We start from the raw sequence: 12,963 nt of genomic DNA on the forward strand, positions 1-12,963 counted from the left end.
AAGTTCTCTTTTATTATTTGTTCAAATAACTTTTCCACTTGTTGCTCTTCCTCTTCTCCTCTGGTACTCCTATGATTTGGATGTTGGAACGTTTAAAGATGTCCTGGAGGTTCCTAAGCCTCTCCTCATTTTTTTGAATTTTTGTTTCTTCATTCTGTTCTGGTTGGATGTTTCTTTCTTCCTTCTGGTCCACTCCATTGATTTGAGTCCAAGTTTCCTTCTCATCACTATTGGTTTCCTGTACCAATTTTCCTTTATTTCACTTAGCATAGTCTTCATTTCTTCATCCAATTTGTGACCAAATTCAACCAATTCTGTGAGCATCCTGATGACCAGTGCTTTGAACTGTGTATCTGATAGGTTGGCTATCTCTTCATTGCTTGGTTGTATTTTTTCTGGAGGTTTGATCTGTTCTTTCATTTGGGTCATTTTTTTTTGTCTTGCTATGCCTGTTACATAGTGAGGGTCAGAGCCTTAGGTGTTCACCAGGGCAGGGTAACCCGCATTGCTGTGCTGTGATGCTGTATGTGGGGGCAGGGTCAGAGAGGAAACAATGGCACTTGCTCCTCTTTCTGCCAGATTTAAGTCCCTTCTGCTGCTTCCCCCAAGCAAACTGGGCCTTTCTGGTGCTGATTCCCATATGAATGGGCTTGTGTACATACTAGGACCCTGTGGGTCTCTCTGACGAAATCTCCTGTGAGGCTTGGGGTCTCTCCCGGCACCTCAACCCCCACAGGTGTTTTCAATTGGTGTTTTGAGGCTTCATTTCCCTGTGCTGGGACCCTGTTGTGTGGTCTGTCTCACCCCCAATTCCGCCTGGTTTATCCGCACACAAACGTGGAACTGCCGGTTTCGCAAGCCACCTTGCCTGGCAAGCCCCTCCACAATCCTCCACCTTGCTGGGTCTGGGTCTGCCAGCTGCTGCTTTTTTTTTTTTTCCCCATGACTCCTCTCTGCCTTGACTGCCCCCCTTCTACTGGTCTGGATGAATGCACCTACTTTAACTCCTTGGTTGTCGGACTTCTATACAGTTCAATTTTGTTTATTCTGTTTCTAAAGTTTTGTTGTTTTTATTTTGGTTGTGTGAGGAGGCGCAGTGTGTCTACCTATGCCTCCATCTTGGCCGGAAGTCTGGGATTTAATCTTTATGGGCACTTTATTCAGATGGCTAGTGAAGGTGGCGGGTTATAAACCCTAACAGACCATCTTAAATTCCATTTTAAACTGACCCATTTTATAAGGAGAAGAAAAGTGTAGGTAAAGGGTTTGGAATTCAGCAAAAATGTTAACTAGATAAAAAGCTGTAGTGTTCTTTCATTTGTGTCCTGCGAGATGGTCTTTATCTTTGTCCTGGGTGGTGGGCATCTCACCCTGGAGCACGATGGTTCTGATGGAGTCCACCTGAGGCACAAAGGTGGTGCTGGTCCTGGAGTCAGGGTGGGCCATACTTTCAGTTTCTGAAACAATAGCTTTTTACGTACATTGATTACTAAGCTTACTAGCTATTACCTAAAACGAACATTTTCCAACAATTAAGTCCCCCACCCCATCCCTACTACACCTTTTGGGGCCTCGGTGTCATTATCATCTGTACTAGCTAGGTGGTCTTTGGCTAGTGCCCCCTCTCAGGGTCTCTGGGCTTGGAGCCCCTGGACTTTCCCCTCTCACATCCAAAGAGCAGGAGCCTTAAACGAGGTTGTCTGGAGATTGGGGACAGAGTCAGAAAAAGAACCTTGGGGTTCCCCTGATTTATAGAGCTGCAGATACAGGCTTGTACTTCACTAGTGTTTCCTGTCATTTTGGATGATATGTGGGCAACCACCTCCCATTGTCAGTGCCCCCAGGTGGAAGTCATGTAAATGAAAACTTGGAATATGGATTAGCACAGGTGGTAAGTGGATGTGGCAGGAGTAGGGAAGGTAGAACCTGAATGAATGAAATCGGGAAGCATGACCGTGAGCAAACAGGTGCCTCTCCAGCAGGGTGATTTCCATTGGAGACCACTCTAGTGGAGGCAATATTTGGGCTGAGATGGGATTTCTGCTGTTTGCTATTCCACACCAGCCCTGAATCTAGGAGACTGATGTGCCAAGCCTTCTCTGAGCAAATATTTATTGAGCAACAGCTATGTGGCAGACACTGTGCTAGCCGCTGGGGATACTACAGTGAGAAAATCATCCCAGACTTTTGCCCCCCTGAGGCTGACATTTTCCTTGGGGGAGACAGCATATACACTGAAAATCAATTGGTGTTGTCCTCAGTGTCTGCTGGTAGAAAGGTCTCTATCCTTGAATCCTAAAATATGTCACCCCATTTCCTGTGTTACCCAACTAGAGTGGTTCATTCACCTGTGCGTCTCAAAGTCCAATCAAACACAAACAGGAGTTTGCAGCAAAGAAAGTAAAGGTTTATTTAAAGAAATGGCTCCCAACCTGGAAGTACAGGTGAACAACTGCTCTAAGACCTGCCTGGCTCCCCAATGGCTTCTAAGGAATGAGTTATATAGGGAAGAAATCACTGGTCATGGTAACTAACAGAGTTGGGGTTGTGGTCTTTACTTACTGGCTGGCCCTAGGGTAGGGGTGGTTCATCATTGCCTCTGGTCCTGAAGTCAGCCATGGCATCGCTCTGTCCAGGTTTTCAAGGGTGTGGTCAGTGAGGCCACTCTGCTTTTCTAGGTCTGGACCTGAAACACAAACTGAAGTCTAGGAGTTATCTCAAGTTTGACTGAAACTCTGTCTCTGTGGTCAACAGCCCCAAGGCTTTGTTCCTAAGATTGTTTGATTCTGAACAGAACCTCATTATCCCAAGAGCTTTATGATTAAGGGAGTGGACATGCAAGGGAGAGGGAGGTGGGTGAGTCAGGGTTCTGGACAAGGCCAGTCTGATTCAAAAGGAAAGGAAGGAGAAAAGGTCATATTGGAGAAATGAAGTGCCTGTGTGGTTACACTTGGCTCGCAAGCAGTGTTGCCCAGGCCTCGGGCCTTTCTGAACCCGTTTCCTCACTGGTGAAATGGAAATGGCTACAGTAAGAATTAACAGAAGATGATTGGTCCTAGCATGCATATAATTCTTTGAGGAAGCCTCTGGAACTGCAGAGTCCTGGGCCCAACTCTGAAGATTCTCTTTGGGGATGGATCCAGCAAAGTATTCCAAGCTCCTGGGGGATTCTGAGGCAGGTGGTCATGGATGGGACCACTCCATCCCCAGTTGGAGAGCACGGTAGTAGATGATGAATGTAAAAGAGAAAGTGCTCTCTAAAAGGTCACTGGTATTAATGCCACAGATAAGCAATTGCTAGAATAACTGGCCTGACCTACCAGTTCTGGCCTTGCTGTAGGTGGCCATGAAAATGGCCAGCCCTCAGTCTCCTGCAGTGGGGAGCCTAATCTGGGATGGTCCCAGTTGCTGCTTTTCTGGACTCCCCCGACCCCACCACCCTCATCTTTGTGCTGAAGCTGACCTCTGCTAATGACTCCGTGGGGTGGGGCTGCAAATACAGGCTCATTACTGTAGGACACTAGACAGCTGTAGCAGGAGACTTCAGCTTGAGGATTCCCTGTTGCTGTGGCTGGAACATTCTAGGCACTTTGGGGCAATCTAAGACTCTTTCTGTGTAATTTTCTTTCCTTCCCCCTCTCCTACATCAGGGTCTAAAGGCTCTCCCTGTCTTCTTCACTTCCCTCATGCTTCGCAAGTGTTATCCAATAATTCTCTGGCCCATCTAGTCCTATCTTGGCATCTTCTGCTCTGAGTACCTGAATGAATACACCTGACTTGGTCTCCGACATCAGAACAGCCTCCAGTAGAGCCCCATTTATTGCCATGCTCCTTCCCGGTGATCAGCGGGATCATATGTATGAAGGGAAGCAAGGGCCAGCCCCTCCCAAATCATCTTATTCCCATCTTTGGCAGGCCTGGCACAACCATGCTGGCACAGTGCCAAAGCCTCTTCAGGGACTGTAGCTGTCTGGTACAGTGTTTCAGAGCATGGCCCCCGGGGCTAGCTTGTCCTACTTCACATCTCAAGTCTGCATGACCCTGTGCAGGTTACTTAACTTCTCTGTGCCCTCAGACTGTGTGAAGCATGTTTGTGGACAGGACTCGCTTCATAGAGCTGTTGCCCAGAAACTTTGATGTTGGCCCTGTGGGCAGGTTCTCTGCATCCTATTGCAGTGTTACAATTTAAGGAGCTGGGCAAGTGCCCTGCCCTTCCCCTTCCCCAGGCATGCCTGAACTAGCTGCTTGTGGTTTCTGCCGGTCCTTTGGGTGGGAGAAGCCACAAGGAACACTGGAAATGCCCTGGTTTCAGGCCAGCTCTACGACTTATTGCAATAGGGCCTCTAAAAGGTCATTTTCTTTTTCTACTATTCATTTTATTTGTGAATTCAAGAAGTTGAATGTTTCTTCCTAAATGGTTGAATTTCACTTCTAGCCCCAAGACTCTCTGAAAGACAAGTATCCTCTAGAGGCAAACTTCATCTTCTTTCATTACGCCCATTAAATGTAGCACGCTGAACAGGTGTCATTAGCTCAGCTTGTGGTAGGCGCCGGGGATTCAAAAATGTAAAGAGAAGAGCTTTGCCCTCAAATTGCTTAGAATCTCCTTAAGGAGACAAACACATCCACAGATAATTCCAGTACAATGAGGGTTTTGTAGTTACTTAGAGATGAAAGACTTCTGCTTTGGTTTTTGCTAATGTTTTATAATGGGAAGTGGGAGAGGTGCAGGAAATAGTTTCCTGATGATGTTTGGCTCAGAGAGGAAGGACAATGCGTTTCAATGTCCCTTGCTTTAAAAAAAAAGAAAAGAAAATGAAAAGTGTATTTATTTTTACTGAGAAGAAGAAACAAAAAAACTGTGGTGGTTAAACAATTAGGCAGTTTATTTATTTCTTTTACAGGCCAGAAGGCTGGTTAATTATTAATGAGACCCGAGGAGGTGTTTGGTGTTCAAGAGTGTGAACGTCTGGGCTACGTGATGTCACCCCAGCTCTGAGACTTTCAGCTCAGCCATGTGCCCAGGCCTCTGGGACAGAAGCTTCTTCTGGTCGTGGGGGCTCCTTCTGTGGTTCAGCGTTGGAAATGCAGGTAAATCGGGCTGGGGCGATGGGTGGAATGATTCTGTTTCTCAAAGCACTGCATATGCGGTGCTAACCCTTGGAAGAACCCCTGAAAGCCCTCCCTCCAGAGATGAAGTTACAAGAGGGAGAGCAAGCCCTGCAATCATAATGGCAACGGTGGTAATCAGGGCACTTTCTCAAGTCAGGAAAGTTGAACGTCCCCTAGTTGTTTTACTAATTGTTCTAAAACCCTCCTTATTCATTTTCACCTTGCACAGGTCAGGATGATTGTAAAAAAAATAAAATGTAATTAATTCCAAGATGTTATTCATTTTTACCCGATAAATGTTCACCATTCCAAGATATATCTAATATTAAAACTGAAATTTTCCAAACTAAAGATTTTGTCACTGAGCTTGTCAGAGATCCTTTTTCATATCACTGACTCAACTCAAACTCAGGTTTATCATCCTTCCTGGCAGAACACTGATAACTCACCTCTGCCAATGTTGGGTGATGGTTAAGAGACAACTCCCCTCAGATGCCATTTGCATTCTACGTTTCCCATTAAAAACCCCACCCACTGTGTGCTTGATATAGCAAATCGAAACTCTCCTGTGGCATGGAGATTCTCCAACTAGTGGAAGGCCTTGCGGGTCCTCAGCAGCGGCAACACCCTTGCAAAGCTCCCTTCCCCCTGGTCCCAACTGGGGACTGCTTTTCTGTCATCTCCACAAGACATTTAGTTCTCTTTTCCTGGTTTTAGACTATGGTCTTCCTTCTGCCTGGAGTTTCTCCTCCTAGCTTTTCATTCATTGCAGCCCTTCACAGCTTCCGAGATGCGTATCTCCCTGCAGCACTTCATCCCTCTGCTCAGCACCCCTTCCCTGCTCCAGAGTTCGGTTTGCAGGAGTGTATTTACTATCTGCAACAGTGGGGCACTTTGAAAAGGTGCTGCTGAGTTTCATGTGTCGTTTATTTGTGTATGTGTATAAAATGACCTCCATATATACATATTTGTGTGTGTGTATGTGCATATGTGTGTGTGTGTGTGTGAGAGAGAGATCCTTCCATATAAACACCCACTATCTTGCTTTTTAAAAAATGGCTGTTTATATACTTTATTCTAGATCTGAAAGGACTTACATCTTGTACATTTTTGATAGATGTGAGAAAAACTGCCCTGTAAAGAAGTTATAACTACTTATTAGTATGTGAACATAGCCTTTTCCCTACCTCTCTGCCAGTACTTTGTAATATCAATTGTTTTTCACATCGTTCATCTGGTAGGATAAATACTGTTACATTGCTGCCTTGATTCTTATTATGATTTCTGCTTCTGTTGTCTTGCTTAAGCAATCGTCCTATAAAGATAATCTCTCATATTTTTTCTAAATTCTATGGACTAGTCCAACTAGAGTAACATCACCAGGGTCAAATCCTTTGGTCATGGCATATTTTAAAAATTTTTTAATTTAATTTTTTTGTTTTTTATTTTTTAAAAGATTTTACTTATTTAGTTTTCAGAGAGAGGGGAAGGGAGAGAGAGGGAGAGAAACACCAATGTGAGAGAGAAACATCAGTTGGCTACCTTTTGCATGCCCCCAACCAGGGACCTGGCCCACAACCCAGGCATGTGCCCTGACTGGGAATCAAACCAGTGACCCTTTGGTTCACAGGCTGGCATTCAGTCCACTGAGCCACACCAGCCAGGGCTATTTTATTTATTTATTTATTTATTTATTTATTTATTTATTTATATTTCAAACCATGCTTTTTATTTTTATTTTTTCATTGACTTTATTAGGATGACATTGGTTAATAAAATTATACAGGTTTCAAGTATACAACCCTGTAATACATCATCTGTATATTGCATTGTGTGTTCACCACCCAAAGCAAGTCTCTTTCCATTTTATTTTTTTAATACAATGTTGAATTTGATTTTCCAAAATTTATTTTTATTTTTGTACATATTTATTATTTTTCATATACTTTAACAAAGTATATGAAAATTATGAAATTAACCTATTATTTTCTTTCTTGTATTTCACTTGTTGGTGTTGATACTAAGATTCTTATAACCTCATAAAATAAGTTTCTATTCTATGAAACAGTTTTTTAAAAAAGATTTTATTTATTTATTTTAAGAGAGAGGAGAAGGGAGGGAAACATCAATGTGTGGTGGCCTTTTGCGTGTCCCCCACCATGGACCTGGCCCAAACCCAGGCATGTGCCCTGACCGGGAATCCAACTGGCAACCCTTTGATTCACAGGCCAGTGCTCAGTCCACTGAGCCACACCAGCCAGGGTGAAACAGTTTTTATAAAATAAAGATTATCTGTACTTTAAAGGCTTGGTGGAGTTCTCAAATTAAACCATCTGACACTGGTAGATTTTAGGGTCATAGAAGACTCTTGCTTGCCAATTCCATTTTTTTTAAAAAATTTTATTTATTTATCTTTAGAGGGGAAAGGAAGGAGAGAGGAAGGAAACATCAATGTATGGTTGCTTCTCGTGCATCCCCTGCAGGGAACTGGCCCCTGCCGGAAACTGGCCTGCAACCCAAGCATGTGCCCTGACTGGGAATCGAACCGCGATTGTCTGGTTCGGAGGCCCGCGCTCAATCCACTGAGCTACACCAGCCAGGGCTCCAATTCCATTTTTTTGATGCTAATAGTTTTATTTGGGTTTTCTCTTTCTTAAATAATTTTCAGTAAATTATATTTTTCTAGAAAATTATCCATCTCTTTTTAGTTTCCAAGTGCATTTGTCTGGTAATTTTTAAGAATATCTTTTTATCATTAATGTTCTACAGTTTATACTATAGTCTGCCTAATATAGATTGATTTATTTTTTATCTTGCTCATGATCCTAAGAATAAGTTTTGATTAGTGAATTCATTCTTAGCGATTATCTTTTCAAAATATTGCTGCTTCTCCCATTCTCTTCCTTTAGAGAACAACTGCTAGGTAAATAAATAGTGTTGGAGCCTCTTCACTTATTGTGTACTTTTTAAGTACATTTTTATATTCAAAATGTTTCTTTTATTTCCGTACTGGACATCATAGGGCTGACTTATTTTTTCAATGACTTTCTTATTTATCTCCAATTTTCTAATTAACTTTTTCTTATAAATCTTATTCTATTATTTATGCCTATTTTTGCTTCCATAATTTATTATGCTCTGTATTTTTATTCTTGCATATTTTCAGCATACTTATTTTAAAATCTATGTCAAAGGTTTTTAAACTTTATTTCACCTGGAACAAATTCATGATCCACTTACTAGTTTTATTGACTGTTCTTGAAAACATTTGAACTCTTTGTGTATGTAAGCATTTTGTTTGTAGGCCATTTATTTATTTATTTAGTTGAAAAATCATTATTTTTATTTTTGTTAAATCCCTGAACTTTGACATCAAATGATTCCACTTTGATATGCTTACTCAAAAGTCTATCTATAACAACAAAAGCAGTAAACCATTTTTTAAAATATTTTATTTATTTATCTTTTTAGAGGGGAAGGGAAGGAGAGAGGAAAGAAACATCAATGTATGGTTGCTTCTTATGCATCCCCTGCAGGGAGCTGGCCCCTGCTGGAAACTGGCCTGCAACCCAGGCATGTGCCCTGACTGGGAATCGAACCACAGTCGTCTGGTTCGCAGGCCCACGCTCAATCTACTGAGCTACACCAGCCAGGGCAAGCAGTAAAACATTTTAAGAAAGAATAAGATAATAGTGATGTCAAACTGTCATTAATATACAATGTTTAATATTATTGATTTGATCTTCCCCCCATTACTTAACATAGATGAGAATAGTAGCTCAAAAGAGAAAAATAACACAATAAAACCAAACAAATAAAGCAAAAGACAACTTGCTCAAATTTTTCTTCTATGATTTTTAAGTACAACCATAATCATAATTGCCATTTCCTCAAAAGTTTTTAATGAATACAGAACACAGTTCAAACTGTAAGTATGTTACTCAGTGTTTTCTCTTCACTCGGATCTCAAATTGCCCCTTTAAAGCTTTCTCCTCATAGCCCCACCTGCGATCTCTGGCTGGGGAAACACTGTCTGCACCTGCACATCCGCTGCTGGACTTCGAACACCCTGAAAACCAGAACCACACACCGAACAGCTCTGGGTCCTCCTCAGAGACTGATACAGTGTTTGGCGCATAAGAGATACTGGAAAGGATTTATTAAATTAAAGTAATTTGAGCCATCCTGAAAAAAAGACCCGGAAAATTTTAGATACAAATCGTATAAAAATCAAGTTTTATGCCTTTTTGTGGTCATGACTTATTTTTTTATAAAAATGTAAATATAATTTCAAAACAAATTGAGTGTGCATTACCACTTATTTTCCAGAGTCAATTTTAAGAATAAAAACCTAGGACAGTTCCAGAAAATTAATAATGCTTATCTACTCTTTTAATATTTGGAGGGTTGTAAGAATTCTTTTTGGCTGGTACCATTTGCCTTGATTTTACCCCTATACAATAAAGTTGACCTCTGCTTTCCAGTCATTTCCAACATATAATTATCTCTGTTTCACTAGCCTTAGAAAATACATCATCTTTACACAGCCAGTATACATTTTTAAAAATCAAATTAATGAACACTTTGGGAAGGGAAATGTGGTTATGTTTATATTAACCTCATTTAGGTTCACAACACACCACTTAGACATTCTTTTTTACTTTTATTGTTTATATTATGAATACGCTATGGAACATAGGTCCTGGAGGAAACATCAGTTTAACTAAACAGACATCGGGAATATAAAAATCTGAGTTTGTGAAAAAGTTAGAACTAATGTTTAACAATGAAATAATATCCAAATTAACTCGCTAATATCTAATACTAGATTAGCAAACTAAATAATGGAATCTTAGCTCTGGTAAGAAATATAGACACTTTCAGAATAGAGGTATTGTCTTTACATTGGAAAGACTATAAAAGAACATAAGTTTTATATAAGTAAAGTAGTTATCAATAATGTTTAAAATAAATAAAAAGTAATATAACAGAAAATGTCTACTGAAATATCTGGAAACATTGATGTCTCTCAATGGTGATAAGTCCAGTTGATTACTGACATGAGAAGAACAGTTTTAAATTTCTTATTTTGTAAATTTTGAACATTAAACAATTTCTTCTTTTTAAAAAATTTAATTCTTATTCAAGTACAGTTTTCTGTTTTACATTCCCAGCCCTGTCCCCCCCAGTGCTCCCCACCTCCCTCCCATTTCCACCCCCACCTTAGTTATTGTCCATGTGTCCTTTATACTTGTTCATGTGAGTCCTTCCCCTTTTCCCCTATGATTCTCTCCCCTCTCCCCTCTGAAACAATTTCTTCTAATGTCTCTAATGAAATAATGAAGAAGGATGTTAAAAACTGATTTACCAGACAGAAGAAAAACCAAACAGTGATGGGCTGTGAGGGTAAAAAAATAATATTAATTTCTATGTATGGTTTGAGTAATCATTCTCATTATTTTAAAATGAAATTATTAAAATACAAATTATGGTGTGTGCATTCTTGGAGCTGTGTCAGTATTAGCTGCATATAAACAAAACTGCCAACTACATTATTTTGTAAATTTCCAATATATTTTGGAAGTCATGAATTCTATGATCATAATGACAATATCTACCCCTTTGCATTATTTACTGTTTGGCACACCCCTTTCTCTTTGAAATATTCTTGATCTTAATCAATGTAGATACCTTCTATACAGAGAGGTCAACAAACATTTTCTGTAAATTGACAGATAATAAATATTTTGAACTCTGTGGGCCATGCAGTTCTGTGGCAACTACTTAACTCTACCATCATAGCAGGAAACAGCCATAAAGAATTGGAAAACAAATTAGTGTTGCAATAAAAATGTTATTTATGGACATCCAAATTTGAGTGTCATAGAATTTTTGTGCAATGAGATATTATTGTTCTTTAGATTTTTAATCCATAAAAAATGTAAAAACTGCCCTGGCTGGTGTAGCTCAGTGGATTGAGCGCCAGCCTGCAAACCACATGATCGCGGTTCGATTCCCAGTCAGGGCACATGCCTGGATTGCAGGCCAGTTCCCAGCAGGGGACTCATGAGAGGCAACCATACATTGATGTTTCTCTCTCTCTCTCCTTCCCTTCCCCTCTAAAGATAAATAAAAAAAATCTTTTTAAAAAACCTGAAAAAATGTGAAAACCATTTTTAGCTCCTGAGTGCACAAAAATAAAGTGGCGGGCCTGATCTGGCCTGTGGCCGAGGTCGCCAGTTCCTGACACAGCGTGTAGAGGAGCCCCGCAGCCGTTTCTAGTAGCTGGGTAACAATTGGAAGCCCACTGGTGGTGATCAGACACAGAACAATAATCAGCCTAAGTACATTTCTATACTTAATGCATAAACCATAATAAGTTTTTATAAAGGTACATAGATGCAGTGACACCAACAAAGACAACCAGCCACATTTTTTTCTGAACAGAAAAAAAAAATAGGAAGATTGGGGCACAGAAAATAAAAAAATAAAATTCACAGAGCCACACAAAGTAATCTATCATACTATCTGATTTTCTGTGGGAGAACTATTATAATTGGTTAAATATAGGCACACTATTTTCTGTATTAAAACTACCTAAACCACAAAGCAGAGGCACGCTGGTCCCCTTTGAAAAGATGAAATTTTGATAGGCCACAAGGGGTTTGACAGTGCTTTTCCCTTCACTCCACAAACCTGGGTGACTGATCTCTTTGTGAAGGTAGAGAGAGCACAGCCCATGCAATATAGCTCTCAGAGAGTCTCACGAGAGAGACTGTGGGCAGCGTGGCAGGACGGTTCCAAAACTGAGACTAGCCCTTCGTTACCAAAAACATCAGAGGGAAGTAATAGGCCTGCTGGAGCCATCCTTTTTTATTTATTCATCTAAAAGTACAAGAACACTTGCTAGTGAAATGGATCACACAGGCATTTCTGCAGGCCACAGAGACCTAATGAAAACTGCAATGCTCTTTATGAAGAATTACAGCTTAGAAAGGGAGGCTTTGAGCTTCTTAAGGCTTGTAGCCTTTTGAAAATAAACTTCACTGAAATACAACACATGTCCAGAAAATTACACAGATTATTAATACCCAGATTAATGAATTTTCAGAGTGAATTCACCTGTGTGACCATCACCAAGGTCAACAATTAAACATTCATAGCACCCTAAATCCACTCTCTGTACCCCTTCTCAGTCCCTGCCACCACAAAATATAATGTTACCTTGACCACTAACAGTGAATTAATTTCATCTTACGTTTCAACGAAGAGCTCGTTTCTGGTCTCTGACCCTCCGTCTCACCCATCCTACCGTCGTCAGACATGCTCCTCCTGCCGGGTCCAGACTCAGCTTCCACTAATGGGGCCTTGTCTTTCCATCCTGCCTCCTGATGTAAAGCTAGAGCTGCAAGAAAAAAGTCAATAGCTATTACTTGTTTGTATTGACTTGGTTTTTAGCTTCCTTTCCTGAGCTGGGGAGACCCTTGCACCACTGGCTACCACGGGCGGGCCTGCCTGGAGCAGGTCTTCCACACCTGACGTGCAACGCTTGTGGACCTGACAGTTTGATGCCTACAGCCACCGCCTTCTCCCAGACCTGGCATCCAGGGCCATTTTGCATTTCCATGCTTGTTCTTGTATGGGGATGTTATTTTTATATTTCAGATTGTCTGAGACTTTTTTTTCTTTTGACATTCACCTGTCATTACTCTTTGGTCAGAGTGGTGGTTGGGGGAAGAGGTGGGTGAGCATGATTCAGTGCACCATGTTCCGTTCTCCTGAATGATCCACAGTTTTGTCCTCTGCAGATACTGGCAAATTTTTCTCCCCTTTTCCTTTATTTCTTAGGAA

At 40.9% G+C, this 12,963-nt stretch overlaps 1 protein-coding gene across 2 annotated transcripts in view; it reads left to right on the forward strand.

The window, feature by feature from the left end:
• The first annotated feature begins 2,381 nt into the window (after positions 1 to 2,381).
• The window catches only part of PLA1A (phospholipase A1 member A), a 36,189-nt gene continuing 25,607 nt past the window's right edge, over positions 2,382 to 12,963 (forward strand). For both annotated transcript variants that reach the window (XM_037045563.1, XM_037045564.1), the window contains exons 1-2: positions 2,382 to 2,444; positions 4,905 to 5,091. In XM_037045563.1, the coding sequence (XP_036901458.1) occupies positions 5,016 to 5,091 (76 nt within the window). In that variant the 5' untranslated portion in view covers positions 2,382 to 2,444; positions 4,905 to 5,015. The remainder of the gene's footprint in view (positions 2,445 to 4,904; positions 5,092 to 12,963) is intronic.

The sequence above is a fragment of the Sturnira hondurensis genome, unplaced genomic scaffold (genome assembly GCF_014824575.4).
Source record: "Sturnira hondurensis isolate 20B ecotype Veracruz unplaced genomic scaffold, ASM1482457v3 Scaffold0004338, whole genome shotgun sequence".
NCBI classification, from domain to species: Eukaryota; Metazoa; Chordata; class Mammalia; order Chiroptera; family Phyllostomidae; genus Sturnira; species Sturnira hondurensis.